The sequence below is a fragment of the Neopsephotus bourkii genome, unplaced genomic scaffold (assembly GCF_033783945.1).
Source record: "Neopsephotus bourkii isolate Nb327-2 ecotype Australia unplaced genomic scaffold, CSIRO-AGI_Nbou_v1 NB_107, whole genome shotgun sequence".
NCBI lineage: Eukaryota > Metazoa > Chordata > Aves > Psittaciformes > Psittacidae > Neopsephotus > Neopsephotus bourkii.
In genome coordinates, this window is record NW_026900624.1 from 17091345 (window position 1) to 17109835 (window position 18491).

General features: G+C 47.2%; 1 protein-coding gene across 1 annotated transcript; it reads right to left on the bottom strand.

The window, feature by feature from the left end:
- Nucleotides 1–303: 303 nt before the first annotated feature.
- Nucleotides 304–18491, bottom strand: CYTH4 (cytohesin 4). The gene is made up of 13 exons (XM_061364752.1): nt 18359–18491; nt 12819–12901; nt 9852–9952; nt 9532–9598; nt 7150–7268; nt 6715–6795; nt 6169–6281; nt 5464–5612; nt 3753–3864; nt 3251–3327; nt 2815–2886; nt 1755–1909; nt 304–1455 (listed from the first exon to the last, which is right to left on the bottom strand). The coding sequence occupies exons 1-13, from the start codon at nt 18375–18377 to the stop codon at nt 1383–1385; spliced, it is 1221 nt and encodes a 406-aa protein (XP_061220736.1). The 5' UTR covers nt 18378–18491; the 3' UTR covers nt 304–1382.

An 18491-nucleotide genomic window follows, 5' to 3' on the forward strand; every position in this document is an offset into this window, starting at 1 on the left:
AGCACCGGTACTAGAAGACACCACAAAAGGTGTCAGATAAAAAACAGAGCTTACCACATCCCTTAAGCCTGCAGGTGTAATTGTCTCTAGTGAGTCTCTGGTATTTGCCTCTGTGCTGCTCCCAGTTTGCAGTGTTGCATCTCCTTGTCCCTTTCCCCTCATCCCATCACCCACTCCTCCCTCCCATGCTGCCCAATATCTGTCTGCTTGCACCACGCATTAACCTGCCTGCATTTTGGGTGCAGTGCAGAGCTGCAGTGGTGCTCAGGCTGCTTTGCAAGGCACAGGAACACAGCACTCCTGTCTCACATCCTCTGCCTTTATTGCTGAAACGATCATGTGGGCCTGAGTTCTGGGCTTGTTTCAAGCACTTTTATTTCTTCCTTTACACAAGAGACAAAAAATCCCCACCTCAGACTCCAGATGAAAACAATGTGTGTAGATGGGTTTGCCTCAGTGTGTGTGCTTGTGTCTGTGGTGTGTATACAGCCTTCTGGCTGCATGCCTTTCTGATACAAACCTCAGGCCTCTGGGGTGGTGCAAGGAAGCAAACTTTCTTGAGGAGCCACCAGCCAGGAGGAGAGCTAGTGTCTGGGTTTCTTCCCTAGGGAAGCCTCTGGTGGTCCCCGAGTCTCAAAGCAAAAAGACAAAAGACCCAGAGCTGCTTCCCCGGTCGTACAGCCTCTCTACACTCAGTTACCCCTTATCTCCCTATCCAGCATCTTTAACTTCCTAAAAACTATGACTCAGTTACAGATCAGGGTCCTCCCAGGATTCCAGCCCTCATGACTATAGAAAGAGGTACAGAGGGCTTTCTTCTGAGCAGAGGGATTCTTATCTTCCTTTGGTCTCTAGTTTCACAGTGAGATCTTAGATATCAGTGGCTCCTTCTGTACCACAACTACACATCTGTTCAGGCAAAGGAAACCACTGGGTTGCTCTGCAACTGATTGGACCATGCTTGGTGGCTCTGAGAGCACCTACATGGTTCCTCAGAAAACTACCCAGGCCTGGTTTGATGGCAGGAGGGGCTGGAACATTCTGGGGATATTCTTGACTCCTCTCAGATCCTGCCCTACATGCCTGGAGCGATGTAGGAGAACCCAAAGGCCAGCTGCTGTTGAGCCTTTACATTTGGACATGGGAAGCGCCATGCCCACTGCTCCAACAGTCCTCAGTGGATTGCATGCTGTGCCTCTGCCTTCGGTTTGGAAAAGGAAGAAGTAAATCTGGCAAGTTGTCCTATCAGCCATCTTCCTGCCAAGTGGGAGGCAGAGGGAACCAATGCTCCCAAATTTCTTCACTGGAAGAGTCCAGACCCAGCATGGGAGGGAAGCTGTCCAACAACTACATCTTCCTGCTGTCAGTGACCAGCTCAGAGCTCATTTTTTGCTGGCAATCTTTTTCTTACGGGCAGAGACCAGATCATAGAAAGGATCCTGTGTGATGCTCATCCTGGAAATAAGAGCAAGTGGCAGCAAAAGTAAGAGACTTAATGGTGGAAAGCAGCACAGGCAACCTAACTGAACTTGAACTGAACTATATACAGACCCACAGCAGAGCATTTAGCTGTGGCTAAAGATTCTCCAAAAGGGACCTTAAAACTTCAAACTTAAGAGGCATCACAGTTGCTAGACTGCAAATAGTTCCTTTCACCCCCTTTTTCAGGCTTTGGTAGCCAAATAAACTGCCTGACCGTTTGTCCCTGGGGCTGAACAAAGCCAAGCTCTGGCCTCCTTTTCTGGTCTCCTCACCGTATTGCCTCAATCCACTCATCACGTTCTGCTGGTGTGGCTGCTGAGATCTTGTAGGACTGATGTTTGCCTTCGACCACCTTCCCATCCCCATCTGTTTTGCAGGCTTTGATCTTCTGCCCTTTGCAGTTGGGAATGAAGAGCTCAAAGCAGTTCTGTCAGAAAGGGAATAAAATAGAGCAGTAGGGGAAGACAGAGTGGAACAAGGAGACTATACTGCCTTCAACCATGGGGATAGGTTGGAGGTGAAAAAGGAGGAGAACATTCTGTCTCTGAAAGGCAACACAACTTTTCCTTCCTCATCCCAAGAATCCCTCTAGGAATTAGATCTCCAGGCTACCCCTCTTAGATAAATATATCCTTCCTGTGAATGAATGAACACTAAAACAGCCTTTATGGAGGGATGGAGCATCAACAGCTACCAGAAAACACCTTCTGATATCTGTCACTTTACTCCACTCATGGAGATGTCTTCCCCTTTGAAGCTGATGCAACATCCTCTCTTCTGCCTGTCACCACACAGATAGAAGGTGCATTCAGAGACATGACACATCAAGAATGGGTATCCACAAAAGATGCACAGACTGAGTGTCATTTCCTGGGCAAGTTTCCCAACACCACAGCACTGTCTAGTCTAAATGTGCTGTAACTGATTATGGAGAATCATTGGGAGAGAAACTGAACCCCCGACACCTGGGTGATGGTGCAAAATGAGTAAGGAGTCAACTATGGTTTAGTGGGAGGCATCCCAGCCAATGGCAGGGGGCCTTGGAACTTGATGATCTTAAGGTCCTTTCCAACCCTAACTATGGTTATGGTTCTATGATTCTATGGGCACTCATCTCAGCCCCCCTACACACACCCATGAAAATATACAATACAGCCAGGCAAAGGACAGCTCCCCCTTTACAAGATCTTCCCTGGTAAAATACAACCATGTTTAAATACTATCATAGTTTAGACAGGGGCACAAGGCAGTTTGGAATGGCACCTTCCCTCTGAGAAGCATGGTAAGACCTGAGAGCCTGTATTAGCAGAGCATCAAACAAGGGAGACTTACTGGCTTTTTGGGGTCATCCACCTTCCGGACTGATAGGTTCTCCAGGGGGATAATGCCCAGAGGCTCTTTGTCCTGAAGTCAAGGAAACACGAATTAACATGCAACATGCTCCCCACATCTATGCCACTATACAGAGCCTCTCTGATTTACCAGACATGTGCCTTTATGGCGGTGACAACAGCAGTGTATGCCTGGGGAGTACTCCTCCATTTACACAGTGGGAGGCTGAGTTAACAGAAAATCACAGCAATGTCCAGCCTCCCTTCTCCTCAAGACCACAGCAGAGGAAACAGTGCAGGAGAAGAGGCCTGAGTTCTGTCTGGGAGCATAGGGTAGTAGGCAAGAGTTGCCTTCCTAACCGTTCGCTCCTCCCTGGCTCCAAAGAGGCTCATAACCACCCAGGACACCGTTTCTTAACCAGGAATGAAGCCTTTACCGTGGTATATTCAAAGTAGTAGAGGCAGTTATCGGTCAGAATGAACCAACGGCGTTTCCAGGTTTTCACACGTCCTCCTAAAGGCAATGAGGTTCCAAAGCCATTAGTCACACATTTTGCTGTTTGTTCCCATCCCATTCCCCCTCAAGCTCCAGACACACACACAGAGTCATTCCCTCCCAGCAATCCCTGTAGATCAGCCCCAAGTAGGTGCTCACTGCTGATGTGATGCTCTATGGTGAACATGCATACACACAGGGAGCAAATTTTGCTCTGATGGGGCTGTGAATGAGGAGAGGTGAGAGATATCTTTTTGTGCCCCTGTTTTGAGCAGACAGCCTGCAGGAGCTGGAAAGAGAGAGCAGGCAGCTGGTTTCAACAGCAGATGTCAGCCTCACCCCACCACAGCAGAGATGCTGCTGGGTTCCGGAGGGGAGATCTGTGATGGAGGCAGTCAGGCAGGCAGGGAATTCAGAGGAGCCAAGGAAATCTTCTACCTTACCTAGTTTCAGGAGCCAACCCTCACGGTTAGGGTTGAAGAAAGTATGTGTGAGGTCATTTCCATCGTCCTCTGGTATGGAGAATGGCTCGTTCTTTATGCTCTCAAACAGATTCTGCCCCAGAGCATTGGTGAGAGAAAGAAAGAGGGAAAGAAAAAGAGAGACAGGTTTCTGACCAAGCTTGTACACAACTCTCCTAGGTCCATCTGCATCACCAGTCTGTTTCCACAGGGTGAGATGAGTGAAATGGGGAGGGGAGCGGTCAGTGGGTATTGGGGTACAACAGCTCTCAGTCTGCAGCTCATAGGGCATCAAGGGGGATCATCAGCTCTTTTCTGCATCCTGTGTCACAAAAGGGAGACTCAGTGTGGAAAGGCACAGACACAAAAATGTGCACCCATACCAAGAGAGGCTGCAGTGACCAAATCCAGCATGTCACACGAGTGCCACTGTGAGTAGTGCTAAGGCACTGGGAGAGGGAGACACGGTATGGCAGAGATTGCAGATGTGTCTCTGCATGGGGCCATTTAAGCCCTCGGTTGGTGGTGCCAAACACTGTGCTGAGAAATTGTATGTAGAGATCAATACACACATCTAAATGACAAGAAGTAGGCTCATTTCATAGACCCAAGGCCTTTGCACTGAGGGAACACAAAGGATGACGTTCATAACAGCAGAGTGACAGGGAGGCAGGTTGCTAGTTTTCAAGAGATACAAAAATGTTGTTCATATCATTGGATATGTCATTATTTGTTACACAAATCCCAAGCAAAAATACCCCAACAAACTGAAACAACTACAGGCTCTTGCAACTTCCATCAAACAGCCTGAAAGAAATGGCACTCTGGAGACAAATCCAAAGCCTTTACCCTGAGGGAATGCTGCTCAGCAAACCCAAATGTGGGATGTAGGCATTCTCTTTGACACAAAACAAGTTACTCTCCCCAGGCTGGCTGGTTGAAGCTAAGCACATGTAGGCAGGCTGCCCACCTCTACCTTGCCTCATAGGGCACGTCCATGCCCGCTGAAGCTTTGGGAAAATGGTATCTCCAGATCTGCTAATGGATCTGTCTCCCTTGATGTGCATCTTCATCCTCTGGGATCAGAGATGACATGGACCTGCTGAGAGCTTTACAAATGCTGGAAGAGATGCTGGAAGAGACACTGATGCCCACTTGGGGCTTGTTGATTCTACTCACTCAAAGCTATACCCTGATGTAGGAGAGGTCAGGCACTGGTCCTGACTGATGTGAACACTGGAGTCAGCTAAGACATTCAAGCACAAACAAGGGAAAGGGATTCATAAACTGAGCCATGGCGACATTGTCTCACACAGACAGAGACACAAGAAACAGACAGTCCCCTTGGGACTAAGGCTTTCAAAGCTGGCCAAAAGAGTCAGGTGCCCAGCTACCTCCCACTGAGGTGGGTGTCTCAGTGTCACAGCCTCATATGTACATGACACACAGACAGTCATAGCTCATGTCTTTTTCACTCACACAATTACAGTATCTGTCCCTCTCTCACACGGACACACTTGAAAACAAAAACAAACTGATACTGCTCTTCCCTGAATGGCTTCACCCACATCTCTCTTGCTCCATGTCCTCACCAACAAGCATATTACACTGAGACCTGTGGACCTCTGTTTCTCAGTGGAGCCCAAGACAGAGACAGAAGAGGGACTGATGAGAAAATGGGAGGTATTCTTACCTTTAAGAGCTCTTCTGGCAAGTCCCCTCCATTGTCAATGCCTCTGTTGATGGACACAAACCTTTCAAAGGGGGGTTTGTCTTTCACATTGGGGTTGTGCAGGCTGGTGTTAAGCATGATGATAGAGAAGGAGAGTATATAACAGGTATCTGGCAACAAGAAAGAAAACCAGGATGAGTGGAAATTGTCTTAAAGGGCAAATCAATACACCTAATCAATCCTAACAGGTGGCTTTTTATCCAGTCACTGGAAAACAGCACTGTTCTCTCAGCTGGAGGAGGAAAAGGAAGATGCCCCTTCTAATAGGAGAAAAAGGAACAGAGCTGGTCTCCTATGATAGAGGTGATTCTATCCCCTCAGGTTAACAGGGCAAGTTGTGCAGATCTGGTCTGACAATGACTCTGCCAGCAGGAAAGTTTCTACAGACCCACGCCTGTCAGTGTTGTTGTTGCTGTGATAAGGTGTATCTCATGTGGAGCTGGATCACTTCTCAAGTCTATTTCCTGTGGGGATGGACTGGAGGAGGACTGAAGACCTTCTGTCTATTGAAAAGCTTCACAGAAGCTGGGCTGCCTCCTTCGGCTTAAGGGGCAAGATTCACGCTTCCAAGTGATGCCCTCTGTGCTTTGTGAATCAAAGAGGAAGGCTCCTCTCCTCTCTAACAGTGGAGCTCAGCTTTAAAGGCCTTCTTCGCCCTATGCCTACCTGTGGACTGGAATACTCCTGGGTTACATTTGCAGTACCAGTTGGCAAAGGCCTCCATCATCCGATCAATCTTCTGTGCTTCCCCAGGCAGCCGGAAGCTCCATAGGAACTGTCTGTCAGAAGCAGCATGTCACAGAATTAGTCAGATTTGGAGCAAGGGACCTTTATCCCTTCCCTCAACCCATGGGGCACCATGAAAAGAAAAGAAGTCATCCCATCACACTGGGGAGACAACACAGTGCTTGAAGCAAGAGCTCTGCTCCTCTGTGTAGCGATTCCCTGGGCTCAGCACCCACAAACACTCTGAAAGCAGGAAGCAGAACCAAATATCCTGGAAATCATGGCTCCTCTTCCCTAATGAGGAAGTAGAGACTTCAAGAGAAAGAGTCCTGTCAGGAAGGGGCCTATAAGAAAACAAGATGCCCTGATCCAGAGTCACTTTGTCACTGTTTCAGCCTAGTAGGGTTTTACAACCTTCTTGGGTGGTAAGACCTAGTGGCTGAGCAGGCTCCTGCTCCATCCTCTGAATCCTGCATGCTCACTCACCTCAGTGCCTGCACCAGGTTGAGGTGGGCAAACTCATGACATGCTACAAAGGCTTGGAGGACCTGGATGTTCATGGGGTCCCTGGGAGAGGATAGATGGAAAGAGTCAGAAGAGAACTTTTAAGTTGCAGAGTTTGAATTCCCCTTGGTGTGACAGCATGCTCCCTTGCTCCATCCCAACCTCCACTTCCCCTCTGACCAACAAGAAGTCAAGGTGCACACTCTTGTCTGGGAAGACCGATCCCATTGTCGGCAGGAAGAAAGGTAGCCCATACAGACAGCCTTAGCCATGCTCCCTGGGCTGTACTGCCCACCCAGCCCACTGCAGTATATGTTCAGTCTTGGTACCTGACTGAGGTCACCTAAGTAGCAGTTGAGAGGGGCCAGGAAGGACAGGGCCTCCAAAGGGCTTCCCAGTCCTGGCTGTGTCACTCACCTCCCACCCAAGTAATCCCCAATGGCTGCCTTGTTCAGGCCTTCACCCTTGTGGAGGAACTTGGCGATCTCCTGCAGGTCTGAGGACAATACCTGGTGCTCAATCAGGTACTGGATCCCCTGAGGAAAGAGAAGCAAGACAGTGAAGTAAGACAGCTCTGGGGGCTGATTTGAAAGTAGGACCCCAACACCCTGGTGTCAGCCTTCCTTAGGTTGTTGGTGTTGCCTTGGTGTTGCCTCCCCTGTTGCTCCCCATATCTCTTTATGGTGCATCAGAGCCATGTTCCCACCCTTATTCCATCCCTCTTCATCCACCATGGTGGGTCAGCCTCAGTTCCATTTCATCCCTAGGTTTGGATAAATGTTTCACTGGGATGGAAACTCAAGCAAAGAACAAAGGGCAGTATAGGTTAAAAGTCAAAAAAGGCAGAGCCAGAATAGTAATTTTTAACATTTTCAATCAAAATATCTTAGTGTTCTGCTTCTAAATGTATTTTTTTGTGAATTAAGTTAAAGATTTTTTTTTAAAGAATTTGTAATTAAAAAAAATATACTCAGACAAAAATTTGGGCTTGAGATAAGTTGAAATTACTTTTCCAGGATCTTCTTTTACACAACAAAACAGAGAAGTCTGCAGTCTTTTCAGCTCCATCCTCCCCAGCCAGTAAGGTTGGAATATGTTTTTTAGGGAATATAGAGGTTCTGAGCTGGGCTGTGAAAAGTCAACATCCTGTGTTAGGAGGAATTTCATGATTTTCAAAGTCACAGAAAGTTGAAGTTTTGTGCAGAGTCTTAACGGTATCTAAAACCACTGTGACTCTCCAGACCACACTGCAATTCTCCTCACAAAATGCAATAAAGGAACGAAAATTGTTTTAGATCCATCAAAATGTTCTACTTCAACAGAATCAATTCACTTTGCCTTGTAATATATAAAAAACTATTTCTAAAATGCCCCAAAGAAAAAGCTATTTCAAAAGAAGGAATTGAAATGTTTCTGAGATTTTTTTCCACACTATTTTCCCTTCTTTTTCCCCAGACGGATTTTCAGTAAGATCAGTTTAATTTTGCAAAGCATTGCAATGATGAGAGGGCTCCATTTTCCAGAGGAAAATGTTTCTCCACAAAGGTTCTGCTCAGCCAGATTCCTAACGCTTACCTCCTCTAGCCTCAGGAACTTGCCCTGAGACCTTGGAGATAGGAAGTCATTTAAAGTATCAGCACTGCATGGATGAAATGCAATCTTAGCAAGGAGGGGCAATGAAAGTTCCTTGCGTTGCAGCACCTCTCAGCCTAGGGCATGTAGCAAAAGGGAAGCAATAAACAGATCTGCATAATAAAGGCATGTAGCACAACTTTTCGACCAGGCTGATTGGCATTGAATTAATAAAGCTAAACTGGTTTGGGGTCAGAGCTAGTTCAGGTACTTCTGCACAGCATGGCACAGTGCCACAGAGAGAGATGCCTCTGGGGCCTCAAACCAAGGTCAGACAGAAAAACATGATGAAACCAGCCCTAAGTACTGGTATCACTGCTGTGAGACAGCTCCCACTGGCAGGGGGATGTACAGAGGACTGGCAAGCACTCCAGCTGTGGTGTGGACACTGGGGAAAGTATCTTGAGGGTCTCAGCAGGGTAAAGGAGGAGGAGGCATGAAAAGCTGTCACTCAGCCCAGCAGCCACCAAAGATACCAGCTGTGGTGGTTAAGCTGACAAAGAGCAATCATTCAATCGCAGTGTGTGGTTTTCCTTACTGAACTCAAATAAATGGTCCACCGGTGAGGAGGAAGGAAGAGGAAACTGTGTTGCTCGCATCTTCTTTACTTCATCATGACAATTTTAGACCTTTCTGCAGGGGGCTGAAAGCTGTGGAGCCTGGACCCCACTGGTCAGAGTCACAGAAAGTGGAAAACCTGGATTCACTCCACAGTCCAACCAGTACTACCAAAACTGTAACTACTTCCAAAATGTTGGAGGCAGCTTCTTGTCTTCTGTTCTGAATGAGCCAAGGAATGTGACACACTCTCAAAACTCCCATTCTTATTTCATCTCTCTCCGTCACACTATGGCAGATTTTCACATCAAGAAGAGAGATTTGGCTCTCTTAACACATTGGCAGTTTTAAACCACCCTCCTTCTATTTCTTTTAGTTTTGGGTTGCATATGATCAGTTGGCCTATAGACACATGATGGGGGGGTAGGGTTCAACACAGCTTGATCATATCAGAAGACCATATTCAGGGACTACTAGAGCCCTACCAAGATGGGAAACCCTACTCCCAAACCACAGTTCCTTTAATATGGGTGTCTGCAAGTGGATGAGGAGACAACAGACACTCTTCCTCCCAGCTTTTTCCCCATAGGTGGAATGAGCAAATCCTACCTTTGCAGGGTCCATGTTGAATTTCTTCCTGCCCAAGGACAGAAGTTTATCCCTCTGTGACAGTTTGCTGCAAACAAAAAGAAGGAAAATAAAACTTAGAATAAAGGGCCATGTTTCAATTCACTCACAAAGTAATTGAGGTATCTCAAGGAGAGGTGTCTGACTATCCAGGAATAAAGAGAAATCTCGGAGGAGAGAATGGTATTCCTGGCCTCATTTCCCTGTCCTTGTTGTAAACCACATCCCAGAGGTGTTTGTGTTTTCTCAACATCAAGAGAGAGACTTTGTAAACAAAGGGATAGTCATCTTGTCCCACTTGCCTGGTCTGCTTCCCAGGGTTATTGTCTGCCTCTTGCCTCTCATCTGCATTTTGGAAGCACTCAATCTCTGCAAACACTTCAGCAATTTGTTCCTTCAGCTTCTGCAGAAGAATGAAGTGGAGAATGAAGGTGATGGAGGAAAAACCAGCAGACACATACACAGCAAGTCTGACTTCCACAGTCACAGGAAAAGGACAGGTCAGATGGTCACTACCAGCTCAGGATGTCTGTGAAATGGGTATTGCTTTAGCTGACCCTGCTGGGTTCCAGATAAAAACAATGGATAAGAGGAGCAGAAGGATATCATCATGTTTGCTGTCCATCAAGGTTGGAAAATCAAGCTGCCCGCCAAGGCAAGCGCCATGTGCTTACCATGGTGGAAGCAACCACTGGATGGCTGGAAGCATACACTGTGCCCCACGCCACTGCCCAGAACACTATCCTGGGCCTTGAGAAACAGATTTTGTGGTGACATGGCACCCCAGAGAGAACTGAGTCAGACAATGGGACTCATTTCCGGAATAACCTTATAGACACTTGGGCTAAAGAGCATGGCATTGAGTGGGTATGTCACATCCCCTACCATGCACCAGCCTCTGGGAAAATCGAATGGTACAATGGGCTGTTAAAAACTACACTGAGAGCAATGGGTGGTGGGACTTTCAAACACTGGGATACCCATTTACCAAAAGCCACCTGGTTGGTCAGCACCGGGGGATCTGCCAACAGGCTGGTCCAGCCCAGTCAGAACTTTTATGTAGTGTAGAGGGGGACAAAGTTCCTGTGGTGCACATAAAGAATTTGCTGGGGAAGACAGTCTGGGTTGTTCCTGCTTCAGGTAAAGGCAAACCCACTTGTGGGATTGCTTTCGATCAAGCACCTGGGTGTACTTGGAAAGTGCCAGTGTGGGGAGTGCCTGAGAGAACTCATCCCAGTGTTGATTTCAGTTCCTCAAGTGAAGTCAGATGTGACACTCCTTCCATTATGCCCATCCTTCTAGCTTTTACTTTGCATAGCCCTGCTACACATCCAGAAAAGGGGAAGTGGAACCACTAACTTTGAAGTTAATACGAATCCTGAAGTGGCCACATTGTGAAACACAAAGTTTTTAACGTCCTTATCATTCAAATACCATTGAGCAAATACCTATCTTTATGTGGATAAAGAAGAAAGAAGGAAAAAAGAAGCGTAATCACTGCCAAATTGTATAAAATCAATTGTAGAATTCAGTCTCCTTTAGGCCCATGACAGACCAAGACATCCTTGGCTGGATGTTACCAAGGGAATGAAGATGTCTATATCTGCTTGCTTCCATTTTGAAGTTATGGTTCTCAGAGCCAGAGAGCATCGTAACTCTCTTCCAGGAATCACCCAAATTCTTCCCCACACAAGCCAGAAGGGGAAGAAGGAACATTTTATGACAGATCTTGCCTCAACAGGAAGTGAGGATGTGGCTGTGGTATGCATTCAGATAGAGAAACTGAAGTTCCCCAATATCTCATAGTTTAAAAGGGCTTCTGTATTTCACTTTGCTCTGGCCTTTTTTCTGCTGTGCTTCATCAATATCCAGCGCTGAGATTGTTCCTTACTAAGCTTTAGGTATTGCACAAACGTAACAAAGCCATGATCTTAGCTCCTGATTTTCAAGTGATTACCAGTTTTGTCACTTTACTCACTTTTGTCTTTTGGCAGTGTAACCAGAAAGTCTAGATCCATCCTGTCCTCTCCTTCCTCTTCCCTTATCATATCCCCCCTAAGTCTTTGTGTTAAGGCGTATTGCAGGATACTTTCTGAAGAATGTGAAAATGTCTCTAGTTCTAGGTTCTAGTTCTCTAGTTCTAGGTTCTAGTTCTAGGTTCTCTTTCACTTCAACTCATCCTGCTCCATTGGACAATGCGTACCTCATTGGTTAATGGCTTTGGCATTCAGAGTGTGGGTATGTATAGTCTAGCAGCCATAGTCCATTAGTGGGTAGAAAATTTAGTGCTCCTATTCAAGAAGCCTGCCTCCCACAATGCCCATTGCATATTCTGGAAATTGAAGAGACAAGAACTACAACAAGCAAACCACATGCGTTTTATACCCTGTTTTGCAAGAAGAGACAAGACACCATTCTGATTTGCGGCAGAGGTGGTGAGTCTGGAAGCCTGAGAAGTAATGGGTAGTTTGGCTTAATCCTTTACACAAGGAAATATTGCACCTATTCCCCAGGCATCTGGATATCTTCACGTTGTGGGAAAAATCAGTGCAAGTCCAATGATTCAGTTGGAATGAGCTTGCTCAAATGGGAAACCACATTCCGTGATGGTGGAAACAGAACAGAATAGAAAGTGTATGGCACTGTGGTGTGATATTATTGACTGATTCTGAATCTGTCACTTTTAGACATTTTAGGAGTTAGCAGAAAAATGTTTGTCTGCTAAAAGAAAATAAGCAAGTTCAACCACGGAAACTTGTGTGGAAGGTCCTGCTGTCACATCTCTCTAAAGAGACAGAATCCTTTATGGAGGACTTGTTAGAGGTGCACAAACCCAATGAAAGTTCAATAAACACAGGGGATGCAGCAGGTAAGTGAGACTGATATGTCATTAGCAGGTAATTGGTAATTAAAAATAGTCATAAATGGTGAGCCAGATCCCTGTCAGTATGACTTAGTGAAGTCACAGTCATTTCCTTAATCCTAAATATGCAGTCCCAGATCATCCCTGCTAATGAGCTGACCAGCCTTTCTCAAATGTCCAATTAGGGTAGTTAACAACTCCTGCAGCAAAGTACTGTAGGTTGGATGTAGACTGGTGGCAAATATGCCAGGGCAGCCTATAGCTCAGGATGCAAGTTGGATCATGCCAGAGTAAATGTCTCCTATGCAGGAGCACTTCTGCATGGCCTTGAGTGTTAAATGAAGGCACTCATTGGTGAAGACAGTTTTTAGAAGGCTAAGCAGGCAAGGAACATGATGGTTCTTACCTTAATGTCCTCCAAAAGCTCCTGTCTATGCTGCCTGATTGTTTCTATTTCAGCCTTTTCAGCTTCACTCAAGTCAGTTGACCCTGGAAGAAGAAACATGACTGAGAGAATAGCTCTGGACCAACCGAACCTCAGGAAATGCTGCTTCAACATCTCAGCACCTATCCTCTCCTAGGGTCATGCCACAGCAACTCTCATGTTTGTGTTTCAGCATCTATGTGCTCTGCTGTTGCAGACGCTGCACCTCATGCTTTGCCCTGTAAGTTATTCTCAGTCCAGAGAGAGCAGCACAAGCCCCTGTACTCCTCCTAGCAGCCAGATGCTGTGCTGATAGCCGATCTAACCCCGCAGCAACTCAACCTATTAAACCAATTTTCCTTGCCGTGAGCACAATGAGGAGGTTATACCAAATGCTCTTTGGTGGGTTTTATGTCAGTCATCTTTGCGTACTAAAAAGCGGTGACCTAGATACTCCATCTGCATCCAAACCTCCCATGAAGAGCCATTGGCTTCATGGGTTGATCCACCACAGCTAGATGCAGAAATGTCTTAAGAGAGGGAGCTGAGTTTTTCTAGTCTAAGGGCAGGATATGGCAGGATGAAAGCCTTGCTGAAGAAGAAGCAGGCTGCTATTCTGTGGGCTACAGACAATGCAGAAATATGAGTAAGCTTTCTTGCAATCTACAGGAAATCAACCAGGTACCAGCAAAGACAAAGTGACCACAAAATGATTCATAAAAGACCTAGAAGAATTGGGGTGACAGCACTGCTGCTAAATATAATCCAGGTGAAGCACAGCCTCTTCATCAAGGAGAAGAAGGCTGTAGCCCCAAGAGAAACAAAGCACGTTGTGAGCCCCAAGAAAAGTCCCAGGCATGTGAGACACAAGGCTAAAAGCACTGGAGCTCCTGGGATGCCACTTCAGAACTTGCAGAGCCCTTGCTGCACTTAAAGAGAGCAAGATGAAGCTCCCCTGGGAAGCCAGGTCAGGTCACTGGATGCCCTGCTCCACTGCTGCATAAACCAAAGTCCCCTGGGCCTCCCATCTTCCTGGCAAAAGGGGAAGTGCCACCAGCTGCCTTGGAAATTCTCTTAGTGTGGATCTCACATGCAAAAGAACTGCTATAAATATGACTGGAGAAAAAAGGGGAAGGAGCCAACTAAGACAAAACAAAGGAAAAGGGGACAAGGGCAATCATCACAGAACCAGTATGCTTCTTTCCTGCCATGGCCACAACAGCTCAGAGAGACCTGCATCCCACCACCCGGATCTTTCCCCCATCCTCCTGGCTGGTTGGGTTCATGTGCTAAGCCTGTCCTATTACTTTTCTCAGGCTGAAGCCTCTCTCCAGTGGCTCCCCCCCACTGTTTTCAAGCATTGCATTCCCTGGGGGAAAGCTGCTGAGTCTCTGGGAGGAAAGCGCCAGGCAAGGAGCCAGCATGAAGCCAGGGCCAGGAAGCACCCATGTCCCCTCCCACCTCTGCAAGCAGTCCTCTTCAAGAGCTGAAAGAAGCTGAGGCAGGTCGAGAGGTGCAGAAACCCTGTGGCATCCCACAGCTAGCGTCAGCCAAATCCCTACGTGCGGGGAAAACAAGCAAGCAAGAAAACAAACAAGTAAAAAGAAGCAATGACAGCAAACCCTATGCAGTGGCTTTGCTGCTTGTTGTTGCTGACTTCCCCTTGACTGTCAGCCCTGTGCCTGTGAGCAGTGCCTGGGTCTTTCAGCCTACTTTATGTCTCCTACTATTCTGTCCATCTCCCCAGCTTTATGTCTCTCACCCGTATGGGGGCTGGTAGTTGTGGGTAATTTAATGACAAATCACCACTCAGAAGCTTTGTCCTGTATTTCTTTCCACCTCAGCAGGACATAGCTGAGGAGCCTCCACTTCCCCCACCCCATCAGCAAAGTGTGTGGTGGGGCTGGTTGCTGTGCTTCAGTTGTTCTGTGTAAACTGAAGCAGCCTGGAGCATCTTAAAGAGACCCGAGGCTCCCAGAGGACACCATGTCACCCACATGACCCCTACCATGACTGTAAATAACTCGGTCTCCCTCCCTCCTGAACATCTGAAAACCCCATCTCGCAAGGGGTTTACTTGTCCAGTTTGTCTCAGAATGAGAAAAGTGTGGGAAGGACTGTGTGTGTGGAGAGGGTGGGGGAGAAAAAGCATCTGTGTCATGGAGGAGGGGAGGGAACCAAGGATAAATAAGCAGGAAAGGGTGACATAGGAAGGAAAAGAAAGTGGATGGATAAAAACTTATCCATAAGGGAAACTTAGATGGAGCTGCAGAAAAGGTGCTTGTGAGGCTTCCTAAGTTTCCTTAGCAGCTTGAGTCCTCGTTTGCCTTGAAAAATGATTCTGAGGTTGGTGCCTGTATGTTACTCCTCTTCACTAACAGAAGGCCTAACACTGCACTCAGGGGTGCTCTGAGGCTTCTCATCGTTATTGCACACATTGGGGTCTGCAGTTAGGAGAAATGAACTCATAAGGCTTGTCTGAGAAACCATCCATGGAGAAGCAATGAAGGCAGGAAAGGCAGCTGGGCAGATGAGAGCAGGTTGCTTTGACTTTCATTCCCCCTCCACACTGAGAAGAAGCCAAACTGCCAGCAGAAGGACACTTGGAGTGAAGTACCATTGGATTAAATGCTTGCAATGACAGAGGGAATTCATCTCTGCACCAAGCAACTGAGGAACGGCTTCAGCTTCATCAAGGTCCTCATTACCACCAAGTTGCACTTCCCTCTAGGGCTAGGCCAGGACACAGATGAAGCATGGCCCTGGTCAGGGTTCTCTGCACAGGGGGAAATCTCACCCTGGTGAAGAACAACCCATGTAAACACCCACAGGTTTCAGGAAGATGCTGTCAGCCAAACCTATGCTGTAGTCTTTCAGTTCAGACAAAACACACAAAGAAATGGTTAGCATCCTCTCCAGGGAGGACATGCAATTGATGCTTGGAAGTCATTTTCAGAGAGAAAATGTTGAAAGCACATCACATCTGTGGGGCTTACACTTGTTCTTGAGGTTGTTTACCCACTGTCAGGGCAGACCCAGGTAGAAAGACCTGCCAGCTCCTCAAGAGTTGCACGGGCTTGTGTTTTCAGTGCTGTCACTCACAAGAGAACACAGACTTCAGTTCCAGTTGTGGTGACTTGCACCCTCAGCTGACCCATCTGGAGGGCAGGTTGGAGTTACCCAAAGGTCTGGGTACTCATGTGGCCAGTATAAAGTACAGCTTTATGGTCTCATTCCCCACTGCAAAGGGCTGTGCAGAGCCATACAGATGCTAAGTCAGGCTTTCAATCCCAAGCAAAATTATATGAATAGGAAGACAGCTTTTGGAGCATGGATATGTGGGAAGTGAATACCCGGGAGAGCTGGAAGGATGGACTGCACTAACAGTAGGGAGATGTTATGAACACTGACTGCTTCTATAGCACTGTTACAGAGCATCCATATGCTACCCATCTACAGTATAACGACAGAGGTTCAGCTGGCCCATTTGTAAGGCAACACAGGGCTCTGAGTGTGGCTGCTGTAGGTTTTGGTCACTTCCACCTGTGGCAACACACAAGCAGAGTAACCTGATGGGCGTCTTCTGCATGGATGAGACTGGTGGAAGAATTTCACGTGAAGTCCCTTTTCTTCTTTGATATGGCTGTTGTGTTGTCTCCAGCACAGACTACCACAGACTACCACAGACCACCCAACCAGGTACCAGGAGGCCTTCCTAAATTCCCTCCAGCCCAAACTGTCTCCCTCCTGAAGCCACTCCACAATTCTCTTCCAGCTTGTGTCAGAAGAAATTTAACATAGACCTCACGTGGGTCTAATGTTCACATTCCAGCTATGGAGGGAAAGGTGTGATGAATAAATAACTTATGTTGTCTCCTTTATTCTACATGACAACTCAGAGCAATCAGGACACCTTCCAAGCACTTTTGCCTGTGTCTCTCACCCCACACATCCTAGCACATAACACCATGATACCAGTCTGCTCTCCCATGTTTCATACACCCAACTCAAGGATTCGGCATACTGGCTCTGTGGCTTCACCTAGACAGTAGCTAGAGGGTCCTGAGGGAAGCTGGAGGAGGATATCCACTGCAGGGAGAGCAGCCTCCCCACAGGCACAGGCCCCATCCGCACGCAGCTGTGGCAGACGGGTACCTAACAGGACAATTGCATCTGCAGGTAAGAGTGACTCCAGGAAAAGCTGTGCTGTTGCTGTGTGTAACTTAGGACATAATTAACTAGTAGCACATAACTGGACTGAATGACTGTGTCAGGCCATCAGTTCTGAGAGCCTCAGTTACTATGCCTCTGAAAAATAAGACAATAAACAGCAAACCCCATCATCACCACCACCTCCTTCCTGCCCAGCTTCTCCTGGAGCAGCTTTGTCCACAGTTGCTTTCATGTGATGAGGGCTGGGTGATCTGAAGAGGCACACCTTCACCAACATTCATAGCCAGATGCTCATAAGAGTTTAGCTCCCATAGTCCCACCAATTTCCCTGACAAGCAAGGCTGGTATGTGGTTTGAGCATGCCTGTTCCTTCATCACCCACCTAGGAACTGAAAGGTGCAGAACAGTTGTTGAAACTGAGTGCTGCTTTTTCCCTTCACTCTGTGCTCTATATCCTATAAGCAAAAGCCTATGAGAACGGATGGTCAGACACAGCAAGGCTATTGCAAGACGATTCCTTTCTTCCTGGCTCTTATTCAGCCTATTCCTGTTCAATTCTTCCTATCTGCTGCTTTTACACACACACAGCTTCCTCAGCCAGAGGCTAGAAATGTTCAGACTGGCAGTATGCCTTTCCCTGCTGAATCCCAAGCTCTTCATCCACCAGCTGCCAAAGCAGGAAACAAAACCTGAGATCTCTCTCAGTTCCTCAGATGTGGTGTATCTCCCTCCACCCACATCTGCCTTTTGAGATTATTTCAGGACCAGGCAGGCCCACCTGCAGGTGGAGTTTGTAGAACCCTAATACAGCCGTTTACCTTTAACATGGACATAAGAAAGACAGATCCCAGCTCCAAAAGCCTTTCAAGTATGTTGCACTGGGATACCCACAAGCACAAGAGGCTCTGCAAAGGCAATCCAGCTCCTGCGGGCTCTAGCAAAACAGCACTGAGGAGCCATGTTGCATGAAGAGAAGCCAAAGCTTATAGATGCTCATCCTAAGTATCACATATACCCCTGAGTCAGTTCCCAGCTTAGCTCAGGACCCCCAGCACAAGGGATCACAGCAGTAGACACTCTCATCACAAAGGCCACCCAAATCAGTGGGAAAATTTCTCCCAATGGGTAAGAAATTTGCTTACAGGAGAGCAAGTAGAAATAAAACCAAGCCTAATGCTGAAGGCTGACAAGAAATTAACTGCACCACCAGGGATCTTCTACTGTCTCATTCCTCCAGCTACGAGCCTCAGCATCCTCTCTAGCTGCTGGGATTTCATGGTGTGCTCTGCTCTGTCCAACTGAGCACACAGCCCTCGCAGAAAACAAGGCAAAGGATGGTCAATGCTTACCAGCAGGACAAAAGTCCATCCTGAAGGGAGCAATGTGTTTGCAACACAAGTGCTACTCCTCCTTGCCTTCTGCCTGTTCAGATGCTTTACAGAACTGAAACAACTGGGAGCCAGTGACCAAGCCTGTAGCAGC